Raw genomic sequence first — 26,882 nt, forward strand, 5'->3', positions numbered from 1 at the left:
TATTTTTAGTTTTATAACTATTATTAGTCACTAAGCCTAATATTATATTATCATAAATAATGTACGTTATTAAATAAAGTTATGTTAAATAATAATAAATATACTTATATAGATTAGTAATATTATCTGTTTTATGTGACTTACGCTAAAATGCCGATAACAAGATTAAATATTGTTTGGAAAATATAAATATATATCCCTCTTATTTGTGTTTGAGCATTGTTTGTATAGTTCTGAAAAAGCAAAAAAATATGAACTAGGTTACAATTATTGAATATTGTTGAGTCTATTTCGGTTGAACTCTACATAGATAATAGACCCGAATATCAGTGGAAATCTTCAATAATAAAAGTTATTGAACAAATTCAATTTATTTAAAAATATCATGAAAAATTGAATTCGATAGATTTTACTGAGAGATTTTCGGATTTTGTTAGAACCTAAAATTACAATAATGAACACAAAAAAATAATAATATGATATTACACCGACACTATACTGTGTAAATGTAATAATATTTTTCTACAGAAATGTTTAGATTTGATCTGATGATTTTTGCTTGCTAATACTTTGGATGTAAGTTTTGAATTTGACTTAAACATCAAAACATTATCAAATTCCAAAACAAATTGTCTCAACTAATTTAAAAATACTCTTTTGATTGTTATGATGCGTGTATCGTTTCATTAGGTCCATTATATTACCATTCTTCTTCTTCTGAATTTCAAGTCCATGAAATGATAACCCTTTTTTTCTTTTTTTTTATCCTATTGTTAGTGATTTTAAAACCCACTCTAAAGTAAACTTAATTTATTATTAGTTGTTACTTATTGCAAATTAAAATAATGTTATTCGAATCAGATAGTCAATGGGTGCTAATACAACGTTTGAAACTTTTTCGGAAGCGGTAGGGTTAAAATGAAATAAAATATTGACCTAGCAAATTTCATAAAATTTCTAGCATATGTAATAATAACCAAATATTAAGTTACATAGTTCTACCAAAATTTGTCGATGTCAAATCGACTGCTGTGTTCTAATACAGTAATTTACCTGCTTAATAATATACATCTTATAAACAACTATGCATGATATACTTACCTTATATTTTGTCTTGAATGAAAATGTCGAATGAGACTGTAAACGTATATTATTAGTTCTATGCAACTTAAGTTGGTCGACAGAGTTAGTTGTAACATTTAATAAGTACATTGTATGCATTTTTGAAATGGTTACTTCGCTATCAAGTGTAGACATATTTACGTTTTGAATGGTAAATGTGTATATATCATCTTTTGTATATTGATGCATATCATTGTAATCCAAATACTTGGCTGGATAAAACAGCAAGCTAAAAATAAATTAAAAAGCTTTTTCACTGTACTATTTCAAGTGAGGTGGTGTCCCAGACGGACTTTCGGGGTGTCTAGTTCTCGGGAGCTCACTCTGGTTTATCGCCCGGAGGAGGTAACTCCGTGGCAATATAAAGGAGCGAAGTGTCTATGAGGTAAAATCCGGAAGAACTTGTCAGAACCCATAATACATGGAAAGATGTACTGTTTCGAGTAATAACTTGTATAATTAGATCACTCTTTTCAATTTTCTACGATGAGTCAAATTAATTCCTAACTACAATCGGTTTTATAGACATTATAATAAATTGTATTATTGGTTTTGTTTTGCTGTTGTAGACATATTTTGGCGTTAATAGAAAAGTAAGAGTAACATTTTTTTCTATTCGGAATTTAACACGTGTTTTACGCCGACGCTTTTCAGTTTAATGACGAAAAAAGAAAAATTGAAACCCTGGTAACAATTTACACCGTTCATTTTGAACAAAATCTTAAACAATTTTTGTGAACTCCGATCCATTTGGCATAGATTTTTTTAATGAAATAATTTTTTTTTTTTTAATTTAAGTTATCTCTTAGTGAATTTTTACAATTCATAGTCAAACATAGTATTTACTCATAGGCCATAGCTTTATTATGTTTTCATTCTTTCAGTATTTTACCAATATTATGACGTTTTAAAAAAAATCCATAGGTTGGTTACGCACAAAGTAAAAATAATTTAAATTGATCACCTGTTATTTTGTACATCAATAATCAATGCCACGAAAATATTCTTAATCATATTTTTCCTTATAGTTCTCATAGTTTTAGGGTAGTAATTTTTATCTAATTTAGCCATTATTATACTATTTTCCGATGCATTGATAAAGTATATGTTGTTATTTAATCCATTGTAACCAAAGCCTTTTATCGGTACTATGATATTTTTGACAATATCAATTGGATGTTCTTTTAAAAAAGAAATATATCTGAAAAATTAAGACATTAAAAATGTATTTTTCAGAATTTTAAAATCATAGATGATAAGTTGTAAAACATAAACTCAAGTATTGTGTATCATCATAAATTTATAAAGCTAGTATTTTATTTATTGTATTGTGATACATATATATATAAGCTTTTGTAACATTTAGCACTTAAAATACTAATTTTGAATTGATTATAGTGTTATTAGTATAGAGTGACTTTATTAATATTTTTCAAATATTATTACCTACTGTAAAAAATTAATATATCATCATAATTAATAAATCTTAGTTTTTACTTTTATTTATGTAAATAAAAATAAAATTTTATGTTAACTGAAGTTTTATTATCACACGCCTTATTAGAAAAAAAAACTGACATAAATATGATTTGATAAATACAAAAATATCATTATGTTATAGACAAATCTGACTAGATATAAATAATTAAATCGAATTTCAATAGGTATTAAATTTTTATTTTATGTCGAGTTAACCGTTTTAATATATTTTTCTGATTAATGTTGAATTGTTTCTACAAAACGTAATACTTTACACATAATTGTGTAAATTTTATTTTAAAATAAATTAACAAAACATCAATCAGGACACAGAGATGGTTATGATTTTAATTTGTAGAAGAATATCTATAGCTCTATTCATACTTTATTTACACCTAGTAGCAAATTTGAAAAATTCGATTTTGAACTTGTAGTTAATAATTTTTAGTTATAAAAATTATAAGTTTGATTTTAATTAAAATGTTATACAATCAATTTTTTTTTACTCATTTTCTACGAATATTGAACCTGAAAAAACAATTAACTAATGAGATTTGTCTAGTCTTGATATTGACATAGCTTAATATTATGTATACTTAGATAACTACATACCGGATGTTTTTTAACACCGAATCGTAATAAAACACACTATAGGATTTCGAGTTGAAAAAGAACGACTCAACATTCAAAAGCAATTTTTCGTGTTTCGGGTTGAGTTTTCTCAGTTGATTCAGCATCTTTGGTTTGTATCTGGATATGCTCAGCATATGTTTGACTTTAATATACATAATCCTGTCCAATGATACAGGCAAGAGGAAACAGTGATATCCTGATGGGATTTCCTGACATACGTGAGAGGTGCTCCAGTGATTTTGTTGCAATATCTGCGAATAAAATATTGAGGTTGATTTCAAATAGTTGTACGTTTGTTAGACATTAAAACATAACACCAATAAATTAAAATGATACGATGTAAAATAGCATGGTGAAAGTGTAAAATATTAAGCGGACTTTTAGTCAGTCATGATATCTAACGGGTGAATTTACAGTGAAATTTAATCTTGTTGAAGAAACTCAATCTAACCTAACTTAACTCGAAGAAAATATAAAGAGTAAGGATCGCATCATAGTAATAGATGAAAATAAAAAAATAAAACAACAACAAACCTAACCTAACATTATTATATATTTTTTTTTTTTTTCAAATAGATTGTTTAATTGTTTATAAATAATTGATACGTTTATGAATCTTAAAATAATATTTAAAACTAAAGAAAGAGTCCAGTAAAAAAATGTTTTTTTTAGCTACTTATAATAAATTTTGAAAATTACTAGTATCATATTAGTTTTTTACAACACGTTATTAACTATAATTATAATTTGAGTTTGAGTAAAAAGAAAACTAACAAATGACAATATTTTATTAATATTTACAAATTTAATCCTTTTACATTTTCAAGATCAAAGGAACTATAATGAAAATATTGATATGAATAGTTTCTAATAACTTTTAATACAGTAGATACCGAAATTGCTAAATGAACACGATATGCTTATTCATTATTGAATATGTTTTACTTACCTGATCACTGTTTTCATTATAATATATCGACAGTAAATAATTAGGTGAAAAAGATCGATTGTAATATGGCACCAGGGGTTTTTCCAAAAAAAAATTGTGTTCGAAGGCTTTGGTGAAAGAGATGCATCTAGGAAAATTCGAGTCATTGAATTTACTTTTCTTTATGATTTTGTGAAAATTTCCGTTGTAGTCGGATCTGTGAATGACTTTTTCCGCTGTCCAGTATATCATTTGGTGGGTATGGTCTATTTCCAACATGTCTGGGTAATGCAAATCGTATTTTCCTTTTGTAATTTTTTCCCTGTGTGGTATGTTTAACATTTCAATACACGAAAATAATAATTAATAAATAAGTTACGGACGTCAGAGTATAAAATATATAAAAATAAAGAAAATATGACATCATAGTTTGAATTAAGACGTGGTGGTCTGAACATCGCAATAAGATATTTTTACTATTTGTATGATCATATAAAGAGTAAAAATAAGATTTAAAATACTACGAATAGAAAATACCGTACCAGCCACTATTTTTATAATTTAAGCTTGACTATAAGATGTGAGAATGTCAAGAAATATAAGTTCTTATATATAGTTAAATTCCTTCAAATTACTGTATGATATAAATATTGTATAAGCCAGGAATTACTTATGTGTTAACGCTTTAAAATAACTCTGTGTTTTATAATAATAAGGTACACATTACATTCCGTATAAGTTAACTACGGAATTTTTATGTTTTATTTATATTTTGTTCAAACTTCATACATTATTAAAGCTACTATGCTTTACAATACGTAATATTATTTAAATTTGAAAAAATATAAATAAAAAAAAAAACATTTCGATGTATGTGGGTATAGCCAAAAGGTATTTAACCGAATTTAAAAACACATTATAATTTGTAAGTTTGTAACCTTCAACATTTTATTTCATACATTATAGATATTTAAAAAGAAAACTCTCGTATAAAACCTTCAATCCATCCACAAATAATTTTATCATAGCCTTGATGTTGTACATACCTATTGCTCCCATCAAAATTGATGCGTTCGATACTACCTACGGACTCAACGTTACACCAAAACAGTAATTCACGAGTTAAATCGATGACCATTGATCCAGGCTTAGTCAAAAAGTCTACCAAAATGTTTACTTCGTTTTTTTGAGAATCGTAAGATTCTATTATGCCTTTTTTACTATCACTCCAAAAAACCTGTAAACAACAGAAAATTGAATAGTAAATAAATGTGTTTTAGTATTAAAAAAATTGTATTATTAGTAATAATTTATTACTTTATGTTTTAAATTATCAACCAATACACACGCTGGTGAATAATGGAATTGTAAAATTGACATAATTGCAAATTCGAATGCAACTTTTTTTATGACTTGAGTTTTTCTTTTACCTGCAATGTTATTCATGTAAACAGATACGATACATTAATATTTAATAACTAAAATTTATAAATTATTGATTATAATGATTGATAATGCGAATGGAGGATACCAATAAAAATATTTTAAGAAGGTAAAAACTTAATTTTCCATTTTTAAATCTAAAATGGAGTTGGCTGTAGATTATACGAGTATTCGAATAATCAATAATACACTATGATATTGTTAATAAATCATAATAATTATTACACATCTATAATAGTCCATAGGCCATAACCGTATAATGGATGCCGTATGGAATCTATAATTTTGTTGTACAAAATACAATGAAATTTAATTAGTTTCACCCCCGTTTTTTTTTTTTTATAAAATGACCTTATTACAATAATGCACAATTATACTTATTAGTTTTATAGTATTGGGAAAAAATAATTTAAATTACAGCTGGCATATGTTTACTTTTACTTTTGTGATTGAAAATATTTGGCTGAACACTATTTTTATTAACAATACAAAATATACGAGTATAAACCACGTGAATTATATCTCGATTTAATTTATAGATATATTTTAATACCTTTATGAATATCTATTACGATTGGTTTTTTAATTGTCTGTTTTAGATATTAATACTAACATTGTATTAAATTATTTTCTTATTATGATTTTGTAACGGACTATTATTTTTATATCTAGTTAAAATCCTAAATCTATTTTCAGAATATCATTTTTTGATTCATTAGGAGCTAATTATTAAAAATACATATAATGTTAAATAATACTATACCGAGATAGGTGCTGAAATCTAAATATGGTGGAGATTTTTCATCAATATATTCATTGAATTCGACCTGAAAAATTAATTTTAAATACATTCAATTATAATTAACAATAGAGATAATACAAGATACTAATCTGTTGTCAAATATTTTAAATATTTTTAAATCTTCATTAGAAACATTTATAAATGATATCACGTATTCATTATCAACTTTTAAACCTAGTTTAAACAATTTTAATAACATTCTTAACAATTAAAATTGAAAAAGTTTGAAAATTTGAAATAATTTGAAATGTTTTAAGATTTGTTTAAGTATTTAGGAAAGTCTCATTGTGTATAGAAAAAACAACAAGATTTGCTTCCTGTTTTTACGGTTCATATTTTTTAGTAGTAACAATGTATCAAAATATAATGTGTAAGAATAAATCATCATTTTATGTTAAGAATATGTATATAATGTCGTCAACATTTTTACTTGAATCGTCTATAATCTATACAAATCTATGCATGTAACCTTAAAATTGCCGTAATATTTGGTTTTCAAAAGCTCGAATTACAATAATCTATTCAAGCTTTTCTGTAAAGCTATAAATATCCTAAAATTTACCAAAATATCAATTTTTAAAAGTTTGAATATCAGAAATTGAACATAATATAATAATTACATAGGTATTGACTGATAATATTTTAATCATTAACCTTAAAGATAAATACTGTAGGTTTAATTGATCGAATGTAAATCTTTTATTTGCTTTAAAAGTCAAGAGAAATGATTTAGTTATTGTCGTACATCATTTTTAGTGTATACACGCCTATTAAAACATGTTTGTATAGTCAATTTTTAATAGATTTTTAATAGATGTCTACTTTAAGGATACAATAAGAATAAAGATATTATTATAATAATTTGCTTTTTTTTTTAAATTGATACTACTACATAATACTAAAATTTTAATGCGTAAATGATAAATACATTTTTTTTTATGTTTTTAATAATTGCACAAACAAAAAATTAAAAACGGTGTCTTTTAAACAAATTGTGATATGCAAATAAATGACGTACACTCAATTACATAAGACGTGAACAAATTGCACTTAATCAATTTATTTTCGAATGCGCTGTTAAAATTGTATAGTATGTATAGTATTATCAACTTGTAATGATAAAATATTATCAAGGTAAGATTTTTTTTTTTTTTTTAATTGGGTATGATTACTGTCTTTCCATTGTGTTTAAGAAAAAACAAGTGAGTGGTAAAAAAGAAAAAATTGATAAACATCTATAGGTAATCTGTAAATTGCATCCCATTTTTAATTTTTTGTGTAAATTTTAGCCCGAGCACATTTTATACATACTTTAATTGCGGCCAGGATATATTTTGTATATATGTAAACTGTGGCTGAGGTATAATTTGTATGAAATCAATTTATTTATTGAAAACAATATTTTCTTTCTATTTTTTAGACTCAGGACTGGCAATATAATTGTTATAGTATTGGCATGATTAAACATGTTCGTTTTGCTGTTTTTGTTTATAATTAAAAAATGTATTATTAACTATTACTAATAAAGTATTAGGTGAAAATGTGTATCATTGAAAAATATATTATTAAAAAAAATTCTAATTAAGAAACTGGTAAAAATTTGTTAGATAATTTCCACACATAATCTAACTAAGTAATTTTATTTTTTTGCTTGCAATTCATACATTTTTTCATATATAAATGTTTCTTTTTCAGTCATTTTTTTGCTTTTTGTTCCCTCATTTCTCAATCAAGCTAATATATACATCGTAGATTATTAGGCATTACTAATCTATAAATTGTACAGCTGACCGGAAATCGTAATATCTCGGACCGCAATTTACGTAGTATATGACTATGACCTTTTTTGGAGAACGCAATTTACAAACTCCGAATATGTTATAACAATAATAATAATTAAAACGTTAAAAAAATATACAATGATAAGATATGTATTGCCAGTTTATAATTTATCATTGTAAAAAATAATTAATACTTAACTATTATTATGTTGAGTATAATAAAAATGTATATCGATTAAAAAATGAATCGACTCTATATTCTTATTTGATTAGTAATAGCGATTAAACAATATTCTATATCATTATTTTTATACCTAATATAAAGTAAAAATTATTTTCAATACAAGTTTATAAATTATATAATTGTGATAGTTTTTTTTTTTTTTTTTTTATTAGAAATTGTCTATTAAATAATTGGCGATTGTAAACTGCGTCCCGTTAAAATTTTAAAAATCAATAGCTATAATTTTGTAAAATTATCTTTAATGTATACTTCATTCATTACAGCCATATAATATGAATAATTAAAAATTTTAAAAAAAATGAATAATTTAAAAAAGTAAAATAATTACAAATATTACAAATTATAACATGTTGTTGATACATATTTATCAATTTGTTGGAGTTTGGTCACTATTATATTTATTAATCAAATTTTGTAACTTTTCGCGTTTTTTTATCTTTTATTTTAGGATGCAATAGTTACTTAATATTGTGTTGGTATTTTTAGACGAAAATAAAATGTTTGTGATATAATTGAAAAAGTACATAATCATAAAGACTTTAATAAGTCAAAAGTTTTATATATTTCACAAACAGAGTACAGCTTAAGTGGACGGGTGCAGTTTACATTACACCTTTTTAACATAGATAAAAATTCAGGTGCAGTTTTTATTATACCTTTTTAACGTTGATAAAATTTCGGGCACAGTTTAAATATGCCCTATATAATTGTTTAATAAGTGTTCAAGCTTATGAGCTTATGAGTTTAAAATTCTGTAGTTAAATCCTCAAATTGATTTTTTGTACAACATAAATTTTAATACGTTGTTTCGAGTACATTCCACGTAGCAAGTAGGAAAATTTTTAAAATGTGTTTAGCTTTAGACAGAAGTGCAAAATATGCATGTACCACTATAATCGTATTATCACACTGGTATATAATGGTAACTTTAATATCGCTGATATCACGTTCGTACTTTTTCCAATTATTTTTTGTACATGAGATAATTATACCTCATAGATAATTTTATGCCGATATGCCTACAGACCATATGATTTAAATTACATATAAATTTACTTTAAATTTTTACCTGCTACTTTTAGTTACTTTTTGTTTCCTATTTAATGTTTAAAAATTATAAATAACAAATCACATAAAGATACTGATGGTAAAATGATCTCAGGAAGGTGGTGTACCTAAAATGCCTATACAGAACGCCGTTACATAAAATATATTGGAATTATTCTTAAAAATAAAAAACATTTAATTTCAGTACACTAAAAATGTATGTGATAAAAGTTTTGTAAAAATCTAAAAACTTGTATAATCAAATTTAGATTTATTTTATTGTTGGATCATATTATGTGTATGAGTATTATTTAGAAACATTTTAAGACTTTCTAATATAATTAAAGAGGTTAAGTTAGATTAGATAAGGTCAAGTCATTGCTTTCAGAAATCTATACTATATTCTTAAATCTGAAATTATAATGCCATAGTGAGTTGTTTTTATTTATCTAATAATGATATGTAGGTACGATTTATATGTAAATATATATTTTATAACTATAATATAATTACATTTATCAAAACCGATAAAATATATAGTAACTTTTTTATATTTTGATTTAGTATATTTTCCAATTTTTTTTCTTTATCTCTAATGACACATAGTTGGTTTCTTTTATGATCATTATTTTAGGCAACTTAATACCAATGTTGTTAAAATACTAATTTAATATTTTATACAAACATGTTTTTGTAATTTTTTTAATATATTATGGAATGGCGACAAAGTTGAAAATTATATGAATACAAATATTTACACCTATAAAACAAATAAATGGATCGATTTTTGTATAGGTTTTTTATTTTAAACATGGTTGACGTTTGTTATTATTTAAAATATTCAATATTCATATTAAAATGGAAAATAAATATTTTCTAAATGGTATTATTAACACTGTTCGCGCAAGTTATTGGACCTTAAGAAATTATAAATATACGAAGATATAAAAGGCCCGTAAAGATTATGTCCATTGATTTTGCCCTACTTCACCTAATATAGGGTCAACGGCCACGATACGGAGCAATATTTTCGGTGATATCAGAGTCACTTGATAGACGGAAAATAAGTTACCCGTGCGACACTTAGTTATCAACAGCTCGTCATCAAGTTGCCACCCCAGACTCGGACACTCGGTTTGGTCTCTTGTATAACGCTTAAGTGTGCGATCGCGTAAAACCCGACTTTTTCAGTTCGGGTTTCCTTTGTTGTGCGTTCGTACCTTTAACTTAAAGCGTTATACGCCGTCTCGAGTTCCGAGCTGTATACATTTATATATATATATATATTGTATGTCTCGTGGTCTTCATATCCCTCTAAATTACAATTCCTATAGTGCTTCGCGTTTGTCGTCTTGCGTACCGAGTGTTATGCATATATATAAATATCGTACGTCGCAACTACTGCACTATGTGAAACCTAAATAAATATATATTGTCTCGCAGTCGTAATTTTACGTGGACGCTAATTATATTGTCACGTTATCGTCCCTATTATTGACGTATTAATATAATATTGTACATTGTGATTCTCTGCCGTGTAACGGTCAGTCGGCGTGTTTTGAGTGCCGTCAATTATCAATAATAATCTCACTGTTAATTATTATCTGTCCGCTGTTGTTGTGCCGACGCGCACCTGAACAACAGCTGATCAGTAGCTTGACTGTCGCCGTCAATTCATCACTGACCATCAACAATATATTTTGGATCTGGAGTCGCGTAAATATTGTTATCTTTAATTAAATATTATATTATACGAATTGTACCACGATTTTGTTCTTGTATCGTGTTTGTTGGATTATTATTATTATTATTATTATTATTATTATCATTATTATCACGGCGATAGTGATTATGGTATCACTTATCATATTTGTTTTGTAAACACGTCGTCGTTGATAGCATTTCATTTCACGTGTTTATTGTGTTATAATATAATCTTTGCGTACGCTTTACGTACGGCTCAAATATTTACAACATTTTATATGGTCCCCTTTTCCCTTAGATAATTCTAAATAATTATTAGTACGTATTATTGTTTTTGATGGTGTAGTCATCGAGGCCGACCGCTCAAACCGTAGGAGCCTCGTGACTAAACAAACACCATAATACTCGTAATATCCTATTTTATATTCTAAGATGGGCTTGGCGTGGCGCGTTGGCTGCTACCAGTCGCGGAATGCGACTGAGAGTAAGTAACGGCCACAGCTACTAGCTCCCGGATGGGTGACCACTCAGGATCATAGTGGTTAAAAACCTTGCCACACATACACGTGTTTGCTATCAACCGTAACAATCATAAAAATACAACCTACCGTACCAACCTACAACGTAACCCTTACAAACAGCTAATGGCCCTAGTTGCCGGGCTTAAATTCAATAAAAAAAAAAAAATAAAAAAAATATTCTAAGATGAGCAATGAATGTACTAATTTTACTATAGTATATTTATTTTTATTTTTTTTTACTTGACGTTACTTTTATAGGAGCAGTACAAATACTTCAGTCTACCACATTGAGGGTAGTTTTTTGATTGTAAATTAGGTCTATAGTTAGTAGATGAAAATATTCGATATAATTTCCTTTTTTTAATATTGTAAGTTAAAAGTACTTTTCCCTAGTAAGCCATTTTTATAACAATCCAAAAATATCAAAAATATATAGTCATAATCTATTCCTTAATGAATCTGAAGTTCAAATTTTGAATAACTTGGATATTAAAACGTATTATTACAATTTTTTTATAATGATTTTAAATATTTTATTTTTATTTAAGCTATAATAAATTTTATACAATGCTGTTTTTATTCTATGCATTTAAATGTTCTCAAAATATTTAAAAAATATTTAAGCTACTCATAATCCATCCATTTTCAAATTTATGTCATTATATGGTATTGATGGTATTGATTTATATGTTATAAATAACATACAATATTTTTGACGACAATTTATTTAACATACCATATTACCAATAGAAAATAAATTATTAATAGTAAAATAAATAAATTATAAATTATCCTTATAAATTTAAACATACAAAAAACAAAATTTTTTTTGGTTTAACATGATATATAATCTAGTACATTTTGTATTCTATTATATGATGGTTTTTATTAAACTCCTGTTAATTTCTCAACGTACAAGAAATACTATATTACTTTTATCGTTCTTATAATATTATCCTAAAAGATAATCAAGTTATAGAGGTTTCATAACATATTATATTTTAATATCTACTTACTTCGTTACTTCTATTTAATATACCTGTTAATTTTTAATGCATAAAATATGATGATATATTTTTCGTATGTTTAAAAATATTCCAGTTATTACAATGGACGTTCGTAAATTTTTTTTTTTTAATGTTAACATATCGAAGACGGATGCATATATATTTTGAATAATTTCTTTTATATTTTAATGAGTACATACTTACTAAATATATTAAATGCATTACTTTTAAGTTTTTAATCATTTAAAAACACATTTTTTACCAGTACTTTAACTCATTTTTTGTACATATCATCTTTGTGTTTATTTTATTCGGGATACATTCTAACTCTGTATACTTTGAATATGTTTATGATATTATTCTGATCTGTCTTTGTTACAGCTAAAGTATTTGTAATTTTTTCATAATGTTGATACTTAAAGCGAATATGTGATGTCTATTTTAATCGTATAGACATAAACATGAACAGTAAATAGGGTCTTGTCATATTAGCTAAATATAATGTTCATTATAAAATCAGTTTATATTGTGACTTACGAATAAGACCTATTTCATCAGAAGAATTTATTTGTACGTTATTTGTTCTCCTTTCAAATTCGTTTCTTGTCTTTTTGTTTACAGTTCCATGTTCAGTATAAAATTTTAGAATATAAAGACAATATACCAATTATAAATAAATTGTTTTTTAAAACTTTTATCCTCCCATATCTTTTGTTGTGTACAGTAAATTTCGCTTAATGTAATCTCCGCTGGCTTATAGAATCAACTATACGTTTCTACATTTGTAAGAATAAAAAGATAAAAAATAATAAACTATTTTGTATAATAATTTTAGATTCTGAACGGAGTGATGAATGTATTGGTTTTACAATGATATGTTTTTTTTTTTTTTTTGTGTGTGTGTCTGTGTACAGCATAAGTAGTCGAAATAATGCTTCAATTTCAAACTTCGGGGGTGGTTTCCGATGGTAAAGTGAATATCCTTGGTGCATTATAGATGTAAAATGTAAACATTTTCCAACAGTTTTCAAAAAAATCGAAAAAAAACAAAAAAAAAAATGACGGAAAAACGGGAATTTTTACGCAAAACCAGTTTTCGACCAAATCGATTTTTTTATATGGTTGTAATTCAAAAACTAATCACTGTAAATACTTGAAATTTTCATCAAATGTTTATGTGTTAGTGTTATCTATATACAGTTTAATTTTCAAAAAATGTTGACTTTTTGAGTTATTTATAGACCAATGAAATTATCGATTTTTATGAGAATTTTTTTTTGAAGTGCCAATAAAAAAATGTTGAATGACCAAAAAATGTTGAAAATTTAATACAAGGTTCTTATGAGTTGTTCTTATTGTAACTATAAAAAATTAAAAATCATAAGTCACAATTTTTTTTTATAAATGTTTATAGTTCAAATATTTACGTAATCTATCGAAAACGCGAAAATTTGTAAGTAATTTTGAAGTTGAAAAATCATAAAATTTTTTGTGTTTATAACTAAGGATTTAAAATACTACACTATGTTTTCCCTAAGTTTTCCTTCAAGTAGCTATAGTAAAAACTTAAAGCATCATTATAAGAAAAAATTTTAATTGCGTTTGAATTTTAAATTTTTACGAAATAGCATAACGATATCGATTTATCCTCAAACGATTTTAAATATTTGTTAAGATTCAAAAAGTATAAGTCGTAGATACCTAAAAATTTTACCAGTTATTTAGATTGGCATTTTCTTTACATGATTTAATTTTCAAAATGTTTTGATTTTTTTGAGCTATTTATAGACAACTGAAATTTTTTATTATTAGCATTTGAAGTTCAAATATTGACAAAAATTCGTCAAAACCATGAATATTTGCAAACTATTTTGTAAGTATAATTCATAAAAATTAATAATTAATTGATTAACCATGACTTTTGCAAATGCGTCCTAATTGAAAAATAAAATATTTGTTTCATAATAGAATGTATGACAATATTTAAATATAATATGACCTAGACTGACAAATCATCTCCGTTCAGAATCGTTTTTCGTATACAATGATACCTATCATTGCATTCAACCCTACCCTAGTCCGAGGTTCACCTACCCCCTAATGTACAGCAGAACGGTACCCACTTGCCCGCTTTTTTAATGTTATATCAATCTTTTTATTGAGATTAATTTGCAATAGATAATACATTTTTTTTTACAGAATTTATGATTTAGATCAATCAGCTAATTATAATTTTAACCATTAGCAAAAATTAGGTACATTATTAGCATAACTAATAAATTATAGTAAATAAATACGATAAACAAAATTCTAGCTTTGCCTGTAACTGTTATAGTTCATAATAGATTTCTACTGCAGACATTTTTTTGTGTTAAGAAACGTTAAGCACTTAAAAGCTTGAAACATTAATACAACGGTTTTTAAACGCGATTTTTATTGAAAAAAATTAAATATTTAATTCCAAAAAAATATTATTATTATTATTATTATTATGAGTGTATGAAAATTAAAATGTTTAAAAGTTGGATATCTACAATCTACCTAATTAAATAATAACGATTTTTATCAAAAAATATTTATTAATATTTGTACTTTAAAAATATTAATTATAAATATTTATAACTTAAACTTTACATAATTACTTAAATTTTAAATTTTTGTACAAAATGTAATTTTCAAACTATTTTGACTAATTTAAACAATTTATATACATCTACTTAAAATGTTTGAATTTATTTATTTTTTTTTTCCATGAGTAAAACTTTAAAGTGTGATATGATGTTCCTTATAAGTTATTTTAACAAAAATTTAAAAAATATTTATAATAGTTCATAATGTTTACTATTAATTAATAAATGATGAAAATGTCTGTCTACTTCACTCTGAATTGTTTATTCGTATACAATAATTTATTATTAAATTGTTTCAAACTTATACATGCTGATAAAATCTCTAAAATATGTACAAGTTATGTTTAAAATTATCGCGAAGAATGATTGATTTTTATTTATGCAAACAGTTTATTGTTCATAAAAAAATATGGATATTTATTAAATTCAACATATTTACTAATTTTACAATGCAAATATTTTATTAAATAGTATATTTCTAGACGTTCTATTATCATTTTAATTAAATTATTTAATTCGTTTTAGGAATAATTGAATTATTTTTGAGAAGTTCAAGCCGATTTTTAAAAATTTAAGTCATATATCAAATGACTGGATTGTGTTGTTATTTTTACAATTATCAATATATGATTGTACACCGCGATGTTAAATTTGTGAGCAGATAAATTGGTACTTGTTTGTTATTGCCCCGCCAATACTCCGTAAAAAATTTATCGCCCCGCCATAAATACAAAAAACAATACAATATAAATGCAAAAATATTTCAATACTTAATATTATTAAAAATAGTATAAAAGTATAAAATTCTAATTTAAAAAATGTATTATAAATTATAAATTAAAAATTAAATGTGTTAAATTAAAAAGGAGGCCAGAACTCAGAAATATCAATTAAAATAGCTTGAAATGTATCTTGTTCCCCGAGACGTGTTCTCCACATAAATTCAGCCAAATAGGACTCCAAAAAATGTCTATCAGTTCCACGGCGCTTTTTATTATCCCACTTTACAGAACCACATACCTCTCGATATTTTGGGTGTGTGCTCCTGTGTACGTATTAACAAAATTATAAGTGTGGTTAACGGTATTATGTTTGAATCTCGCTTGCTGCAAATTATTATAGGCTTTCCAAAAATCTGACATAATTATTGAACCTGGTTTTATATACTTTTGTATTATAGATAACAATATTTTCTCCGATCGATCAGGTACACTAATTATAAAACACGCGTTGGTTTCTCGACATATTCCACCGAAAATCCATTGCTATGGCAGAATACGTCCAGCATTATTTTTTCTACGCACAAATAAACTTTCATATATTTCGACAAAAAGACCAGGGCCACCAATTTCTTATTAATTATTTTCTAACGTAGTTATTTCCAAAATATTTCCTAAAATAGATTATCTATCACGAGTAAAACACAATAATTGTATACGACAGAGCTATCACAAACAAGAGTTGCGGGTCGATAAATTTTTTATGGGGTACTGGCGGGGCGATAACAAACAAGTATCGATGAATTTAATGTCAAAATATAATATTTCATGCATATAATATTCAAAAAATTAGAAATTATTTTATTCTTTTAAGTTTAATTGTAGTTATATAATGTAAATTATGATTAAAAAAAAAAAGTAGATAAATAAAGTACTGCTCTGTTGTTTAATAGATTAATTATTGAATAAGTTACTTGGAATTGATGTATTAAATTTAAATTTTATGATAAATTGTTACATACAAAATTCTATTCTTAGCGATATATTAGACTATATTACTATAAGTATATTTTACAAGTAGTAAAATAATAATTTAAAATAATTTTTTCCAATTTATTTATTGCAATAGAATATATATATATTTATACCATTTATTATCGCTGTTAACCTACTGACTTATTGTACAATGGTATGAACAGATTCATGGAATAAATATGCAATAGCTTAAAATTAATCTAAACATTTTGAAAAATGTCATTGTTATAATAAATATTAATTAAGCATCAACAAACCTAAAATGTATTGTTTTTTATTTTTTTCTATAAATATATATTTTTACGTCTAATTGAAATGTCAACCAATTTTTTATTCATATTTATGCGGTTTATAAGTTACTAAAAGAATAATTTACAAACAACTTTCTTTTTAACTGTCATACTTTAGTTATTGATAATTATATATGTATAAAATTTTAAATTTCATTATTTTGATAATATCGTTGTACATTTTAACTTTGAATACTTGCTATCAAAAATTATGATTGAAGTTTCAATATTTTTCTATTTTTTAAAATAAAAATATTTACAACAAATCTTGTATTTTATTTTCAAGGTTCATACTATGTGACAAAAAAAAAAAATCGTACATGAATCGCAAAAACTAAAAAAGGGTGTATAAATGTGAAATAAGTATCGAATACACGAAAATCGATTCTAAGTAGAAATGGATTCTATCAACTTTATCACTAAATTACTTTTCATGATGCAATTCTAGTAAATGTATATTTGGTAAAAATTTCAAGTCTACATGACTATTTATTTTTGAATTGTTTCAAAAAAATAAATAAAATTTTATCAAAAAATGTTTAGCGTCGTAATTCCATTTCCACCTTAATTTATTTTTCACTTTTCCTGATTATTTTTAAAAGAACTAGGAACTTTCTATTTTCAATCTTCAAAAGTACAATCTAGATCGTTTAAATCTAGTATGCTACAAAAGCCATCCTTAAAGTTGAAAATTGAAATCATTTTTTGCTACTGTAAAACATGTACGTATATAATATACAAAAAAAAAAAAAAAACATTTCATTATAAAATCAATAAATTCATTGCTCCATATAGAGTCTAAAAATATGTTAAACAACGTTCAATGTTAATAACAATCTATGTTATCCTCATTATTTGCAGTCTATATTCAATAATAATTGCTTAAAGTTCATAATATAATTAATAATACATACTATTCAACAAGAGCTCATTTTTGTTAAATTCGAAACTTTAATGTAAAGTCCAAAAATGTTTGCTGACACCTAAATAGTTACTTACATATTAAAAAAAATTCTAATAAATACGTACCCGTTAAAATATTTTATTTAGAACTAAATCTTGAATAATTATATTTTAAATGTTTATTTTAGAAAAATGTTATTTTAAGATGACAGATTGTTATGAATAGTTTTTAATTTTGTCTTATAACGTCAGAATAGTTTTTTGTTTTTTTCATTATTTTGACAGCATTTGCTTACCCAAAATACTGAAGATTAAACTATTTTTACTGCTACAAAATGTGAAGATAGACATACGAAACAAATTTAAAAAAATACACACATTTTATTATAAAATTAAAAAATAGTGTCAAAATATTTGAGACAGAAATATATTTCATAATAATAAACCTTAATCTTATATAATACAGAGATTTAAACAAATTAAATTCAAATAAATTTAGTAAAGCGACGAAGAACGAAGATTTTATTGTATGGTTATTATTTATTAATAATAGTAATAATATAAATATCAATTTTAAATATTTATTTTTAATATCGTACTATGATCTACACCATTTCCTGTTATGTGATCAACTATATGTAATGGATATTACTGTATTGGCTAACTGTCTATACATATCGTAGTGAATTTGTGCAGATAAGTAAAATGCAACGTCTCAATTTCTCAGTTGTATTGAATTATTAATTTATCGTTAAATATTAATTAAAAACAATAGAATTTAATTATTATTTCAAATTCTGCCATATCAGTATTATTATTATACAAATGTAGAACTATGAATCAATGGACAGTTTCTGCCTTAAAAGTTTCAACCATCACCAATGGTTAATAATTAATATTTTAAACTACTTATTTATTTTATTATTTTTATTTAGGTGTTGAAATTACTTATTTAGGTTAATTATTTACTTAAAGTATGTTCTATGATACTTTTAATGTTTAACTGTAGTGATTACTTTATTAGTTTTATTAATTATTAGTTAATAATAGAAATAAATTCCCAAAAGACCAATTTAATATTTAAAATCTTGTTTAAAATTATGAAGGTATTTTACCGAGTCTAAAAATTATTGTACTAATGTATAAAATAAAATATTACCCTGACGTTATAAGTCAAAATTAAAAACTATTTATGACAATCTGTTATTTTAAAATAACATTTTTCTAAAATAGACATTTAAAATACATTTATTCGAGAATTAGTTCTAAGTAAAATATTTAAACAGGTACGTATTAATTAAAAAAATTTTAATACGTAAGTTACTATTTAGATGTCAACAAACTTTTTTGAACCTCACATAGACGTTTCAAATTCAACAAAAAGAGCTCTAAGAGTTAAATTAATAATTGTTGAATAGTATGTATTATAAATTATATTATGAACTTCCAGCAATTATTATTGAATACAGACTGTAAATTATGAAGATAATAGAGATTGTTATTAACATTGAATGTCGTTAAACATATTTTTAGATATGTAAACTGTAAAGCACTGATATTTGATAGTTTAATGTATACATGTAATCTACATAATTAGATGTTATTACAAAATACGATTTTTGAAAAAAAAAATCACACAATCAGAATATTTTTTGAATTATATTGATACATAGAAAAATAATTTCGAACAAGTGGTTAAATGGTTATAATTTATAAGTGTTTATAATTTAAATGAGCAGAGTAATAGTAAACCGGACTAAAATTTCACGTGTTACCATTGTAATTTATACTTTTATTTAATTATTTTAGAAAAAAAAATCTCACAACAGTTAATGAAATCTCAAGATAAATTGATAATAGAATAATTTTTTTATTGAATAAATGTTAAATACTAGTTTTAGAATTGTTGTCGCTGTTTATATTCCTACTCATTGTATTACTTTACTGTAAATTTACTATTAATATTTAATACTATTTGTATATTTATGTACAAATAAGTAGTTTATAACTCTTGGACCCCTACACGAATTTTTTCAGTGGTGCCCAGTAATTTTCGAAAAAAGTATTAATATTATGCATATTTTACATGTTAAAAATCTAAACTATATTATCACGTGAATTCAATTGCGTATGAGAGAAAAAATTCTACTGAAAATAAATACCATAAACACTAATACCCAAGACAAACAGTTAAAGTTCAATTGTTGAAAAAAAATTTAACAAATATTGAATCTTAATTTATGATAGTTCTGTAATCGCATCCAACTAGTCACAATCAACAAAGTTCAAAAGCATATTATGCTTTGTATATATTATTATGTATATCAATTTAATATTATAATTTTTTTTTTTTTACAGCTCGATTTGGTCATTTACTGTACCATTGTGTACTGATCTCACAAAATAGAAAAAAAAAAAGTAAAAAAAAAACGAATGTCAAAAATGAATTACTATTTATTCATTTGAAAACTATGAAATTAATGTTATGCCGCATTTTGCTTTAGTGAAAATAATATAAGTTTTAAGCAGAGCTTGCATTTGAAAAACAAATTGTTATACGTTATTTAAATTAAAACGTTATACAAAATTTTCGTTTATCGTTATTCAGAATTAAAATTCGTATTATATTTTATAATTTATTAATTAAATAATTTAAATTAATTTTTTTTTTTAATGATATACTATAGGTATAATAATATACATATAACATTTTGCGTTATATTTTGTTTGATGATATATCATATATTTTGTTGATTGTTTTGTGTTATTTAATTATTGATATTTATCGTTTTCCGTCAAAATTAAGTTTACAAATTTCAATCGTTCTTTGTCAAATATAACGTTATAATCATAACGTTATCATAACATTTGCAAGCTATAGTTTTAAGGCAAGTGTCGTCACTCGTCGTCATATGGTTCGCCATTGTTTCCGTTGCTGCGATATTTTACGTAGATAGATACTTAATATTATTTCTTATTAGTATAAATGTAAAATATCATTTTTATAATATTACACGCATTCTACTTCTCGTTGCCCTGACTCTGGGATCAAAAAAAAAATCACAATCAGATACGTATACACGGTAAAACATTTTGATCGGGTGATTGAACTTCCGGTTTCTTCTCCCCCCTATTATTTTTAAAAGTGTCTTATCATGGCAATCCATTTCTTCATAATATAGGCACAATTATTTTTAAATTTATTTCAAGTAATTTATATCAACAGTTATTTTTGTGGTTGAAATTTATTGAAATCTATAACGTACACAATTAATTCGCACACAATTCATAAATGAGGTATAACTTATAGTATCCTAATATTATTAATACATATGAAGCGATTTTTATGCTATCGGAATCACGGAAATAAGGATGGATGGATGTCAAATGAATGACATGACATGACACAAACCACAAATCAAACTCGTATATTCATATTAAATACAGCGCATAATAAATATAACCACTTAAGGTTATAATCATCGTAATATATTACAATATTATACATAACTTTTTGTATGCATCATATGAAAAAAAAAAAAAATTATTATATTAAATATTTAGTATGTTAGATAGGTACTTAGAACTTTTTGTATTTAATGATAAATGTTCAATCATAATATTATTTACTAATGATTGTCTGTGTATTAAAAATACTATGCAGATACAGATTTTCCAATCAATTACAAAGGTCAATATACTTTTTTTGCCAAATAAACCAGGCTAATAAATTAATTACAAGTAGGATAACTGATGAGCTATCATACGATTCCATTATTCAAAGAGATTATATTGTTTAATATAATTGATTGCTTGTCCGATTTATAGAAAACAGTGACTTCATTATTTCTGTTGAAATTATTTTGTTGTCCAAAATTCGACTCCTCTTATAGTTATCAATTTTGCATGTAATCAATGTACACAGTTCAATTATTCAATTTTCTAATTATGGTTTTAAAAATAAAAAAATAAATTAAATTCTCCATGACTCCGAAAAATTGTAAGTTCCAGAAAACAAATAACAAAGAAATTAGTGTGCTTCTTGTTAAAATACTAAAATTAGATGATTTATAAATATAAGTTTTGATATATTCTTGATAATTACATAATATATTTTTTTAACGATATTTTAACAAGGTCCATAAAAAACTTATGTTATACTAATCAATTTTAAATAAAAAATAAAATTAATTGAGAATTTTTATCTTAAACAAATAATGTTCCTTTAATAATAATTTATGATTGGAATAATACTGGTTCATTTTTATTGCAGTTATTAGCGAATTGTAAAATATTTAATATTTAATGTGAAAATTTATTACTTAAAATTTTAATGTCAGTTTGGATTAATAGCTCTATTATATACTATCAGTTATCGTTAATCACGTATTAATTCTATCATTAACACATTTTTACATTTTAAAAATTTCATATAAATAAATTTATTGTCTATGAAAATAGTGACTGATTAAAAATATTGCTATTGAATTAATTGAAATTAATCGAAGTATTATTGACCTTGTGGAGTTTTGGAAATTAATATTCGATTTAAACAAATAATATTATTTAGAACTTTTAAATAAATCTGGCAACTATAACAAGGATTTAAATCTTATATCTGGTACATAACTTCCTAAAAGAATCCTATATCGTAGGTAATTCATTTTTACTCGTTTTATTCATTCGTTGTAAGTACGCTGAGAAGTTTTTATTTTTAACACTGTCAATATTTTCAATCCAAAAATTAAATAACTCTTTAAATTAGGATTAATATTATTATTTAATTAAAAAATAAAATCGACTAAACGACTGAATGATGAGAATAGTAAAAGCTACTATAGTTAGTGCAGTATGAAGAATTCATCCATTTGCGTACGTTTTGTAGGTACGCGTATCGACACTTTAGCAGCTGATTTTGTGAATACTCGTACCTATTTATAATTCATGTTTCTGGTCGTTGAGATTCTGAATAGAGCTTATAACTGTTTATACCTACATCTATGTTATAAAATATTTTATTTAAAAAAAATTTAAACTGTTCTTAAAGAACCAACAATTTTGATTAAATATTCGCAAAATTTAATGTATTTAATATTTGTATAACTGATAAAAATAAGTAAGTTAAACGTTTTTGAAATGTTTAGATTTATAATTTTAATAAAAAAAAAGTATAGTAATAATATTAAATTATAAATTATTGCTCTAATTGTAATAAATATTATATTGACCAAAAGTAGTTAGTAAGTTACACTATAAATTAAATTAAGTCTTGAATGTACCTACATATAAATAAAGAAAAAAAAATATATAATAAGATAAACCTACAATTAACTTTGAGCAATGTTTTTGATTTAATAAAACTTACACTTTATCTTAAAAGATTTTCTGAAAATTTGGAAATTATATCACGTTCAATAAGTTCTAAAATAAACAATTGTAAACAATTCCGTGCTTTAAATAATCAATACAGTATATTAAATGCAAAAAAAAAATAGCAAAATTAAGTTAGCAACAGTAATTTATCATAATTTTACAAATTTTTCGAGAGGTTTTCAAGAAAAATCAACAAATATAAGCTCTATAAATTTCAACTCTTTTGTTCAATATTTGTAAACTTTACAAAAGAGAATTTTAGACATAAATAATATATCATTAAAAAATCAATGGCTCTACTGTAAATGGTTATCTAACTAACACAGTGAATACATTTTTGAATTTAAATACTTATGTCTTGTTTTGAAAACAGTCATTGCAATCAACGAATTAAATGTGCATTGGTGGTCATTACGTCTTAAATGTAGGCAATAATTTGTCATACGATTTCTGTTCATGTCTTGTGTACATCAGCATATAATAACATATTCCATCGTTAAACCATATCTTCAAAATAACAGCACCACCTTTTGACTATTAAATTATTGTAAACAGGGATAACCCGTAATTAAGAATCCTAAGTTGCAACAACTCTAGTATTAACAAATTAAATTTGATTTCTATTTTATTTTCTGTACCGAAACTTATCTTTTTAATGTATTAAATTTAAATAAGAGTAAATACTTAATTCTAAGTAAATAAATATTATTTTAATTCTCATAATGCATAAAGTGAAATTAAAAAAAGAAACCTTATCTAGACAAAAATTATCAGACAATAATCAATGTAGGTGAGTAAAATTTAAATTTGTAATATGAACGTACCCCACTAATGGAAATTAAATCAATAAGATAATTTAAACAATAAGTAATTGATTTGCACCTAAATAATGATAATTTTATAAAATTACCGTTTAATATTGATAAAATTAATAAGTTGAACCTAAAATACAATTACATAAAAATGAAATATTTAAATCGGGTTTTTTAGAATTGAAACAATATAAGAAACAAAAAAATATTTCTTTTATTCTAACTTATTTGAAAATTAAATACACAGTCTTAAACCATATGAATGATAAAACAAAAAACAAATGACTGTGAAAAAAATCGTAAGAATCTACTGAACTCCATGGTTAATAAAAAATATTTTATTTTTAAATGAAAATGTATTTTTAATTTTTATTAAATTCGAAATTTAAAAATAAATAATGTGGTATATTTATGTATTGTATACAATTTATTAACGTAATAAAATGGCCTATAAAAAAGATTTAAAAGAGAAAAAAAACTAATTTAGAGAGAGACGTTGTTGCACAAATCTTACTTAAGTGGTGGTTCTGTATATTATTAATATTTTTAAAAACCGATGACACAGCAAACTGATGCGATAATCCAATTTTTCATTTTTCTAATTTTGGGAAAATCCAAAAAAAAAAAGCACACATACACATAGTCATAGTTAGGTATACTATTTATTAGTTACCTTTCATTTTTTACTTCAGCTTCTATAGAAGCAGCATCCATAATTAACGTTTTATAAAACGACGTACTATGATCAGGGTTTAAATTATAATAAAATTTACTCCTTTGATAAATTTTATTGTAACATCTATAACAATGTTAATAATAAATCTGATTTTTGAATCCCAAAATATCAATTATAAAAACTTAATGCAAATATAATTATACGTTTTGTGTATTTTAAAATATAAGTGTTAATTATTTTTAGTTTTGCATAAAATTTAATTTAAACCATTTCAAACAATTAGCGGATGAAACAAAAAGAAACGAGAACTCGCAGATTTTTCGTAAGGTTAACTAGCCGTAAATGTATATAATATATTTCATACTCAATTGTTTTCTTTTATTTTTAAAATAACAAATGTAATAAGTTACTACAGAAATATGGCATTTAATTAAATCTATTACACTATATGTAGTAAAATCTCGTATTTATGATTTTAATTTTCTCATTCTTTTTAAAAGATAACCAAAAATATTTTCAACTAAATTAAATATGTCCAAGTATCAGCCTTTATGTGTATTTTAATATTTTTAGGGTTTCTGCAATACACATGATTAAAATCGATGTTTCCTAATCCCTGATCATAATACTTTACGACTAGAGGTCTTAGTCAGGCTGATACATTGCGTCCAGTTCAGGTACGCTTATCGGTGGCGTTTCCGATCTTCCTGCTGTAGCCGTTATATTTTATACTGATGCCAAATAGAAAATAAAAACACACACAAAAAAAAAAACACTGGACGACGATCTAGAGCTAACTGTCCAGATCGGTTTTTTGTACTCGGTTAAGATCCAAAATAAACGACTTAGCCTTTTCGTTTATTAGCAGTTTTCGAATAAAAACATTTTACGCCGTATACTAGCGACACCAGTGATGAAACATCAGAAAGACTTTAAATTAACCTAACCGATGCAAGAGTTTTCATTGATAAAAAAAAAAACCTTAAAAGTTATGAATTATTTATTGTTGACTTTCTTTATCCTAAGTCTTTGTCGTACTGATTTTGTATGAATAGAATATCTTGAGATATAATTATTGTTTATCGTTCACACAAAATGAACGAAATCGTTTTGACGTATTTGCATGTGAACAATAAATATTATTTATTATTCTTAACGGTGGCATTGTATTTGATTATATGCCACCACAAAATTGAGTTCATAGTCTTACATTTTTGTGCTTAATTGTAAAAAACCAATGTATAGTAAAATATGTGATACTGTTCAAGTTGGACGTTTTACCATTTTTATCCTTCTCGAGGTCTATAGACAATTTAACAGTAATCGATTTTTGATGCTAACGTCATTATACAATTCATGCAAAAATAGTACTAAAAAGTCAGGTTATTGGTGGTTTTCTCTACATACCAATAAACAAATCACTGTATCCGGTGTTCACCAATATTTGTGTTTAGAATTAGTCGTTTTCGAACTTTGACTATTCTTAACAACATGAAGTCTGAGGTATGTCAACGGGCAAGCGTGTAAATATAAACTTTAACAAATTACTCGACTTCACAAGTTGTTCATACGTTATCTCATTATACAATGATTATTTTTATGCGTACTTTGGACGTCCGTTTTATTCGATATACGAGTGCATTATTTTCAATAAAGTCACACCAGTCTAACTGTATTGTGTTATGACTTTGCATTGTGTGGTTATTGCACGGGTATTTAAGTTTAAATCGAAT

The 26,882-nt window shown here is 24.6% G+C and overlaps 1 protein-coding gene across 1 annotated transcript in view; it reads right to left on the minus strand.

The window, feature by feature from the left end:
* LOC112595126 overlaps window positions 1–26,882 on the minus strand; it is a 75,842-nt gene that overhangs the window by 3,267 nt on the left and 45,693 nt on the right. The window contains exons 6-13 of the mRNA XM_025340218.1: window positions 6,369–6,432; window positions 5,480–5,592; window positions 5,209–5,399; window positions 4,184–4,484; window positions 3,214–3,485; window positions 2,087–2,323; window positions 1,102–1,351; window positions 145–233 (exon numbers count right to left, since the gene is read on the minus strand). Of these exons, the coding sequence (XP_025196003.1) occupies window positions 145–233; window positions 1,102–1,351; window positions 2,087–2,323; window positions 3,214–3,485; window positions 4,184–4,484; window positions 5,209–5,399; window positions 5,480–5,592; window positions 6,369–6,432 (1,517 nt within the window). The remainder of the gene's footprint in view (window positions 1–144; window positions 234–1,101; window positions 1,352–2,086; window positions 2,324–3,213; window positions 3,486–4,183; window positions 4,485–5,208; window positions 5,400–5,479; window positions 5,593–6,368; window positions 6,433–26,882) is intronic.

Source organism: Melanaphis sacchari, unplaced genomic scaffold (genome assembly GCF_002803265.2).
Source record: "Melanaphis sacchari strain LSU unplaced genomic scaffold, SCAv2.0 Contig257_pilon_pilon, whole genome shotgun sequence".
Lineage (NCBI taxonomy): Eukaryota > Metazoa > Arthropoda > Insecta > Hemiptera > Aphididae > Melanaphis > Melanaphis sacchari.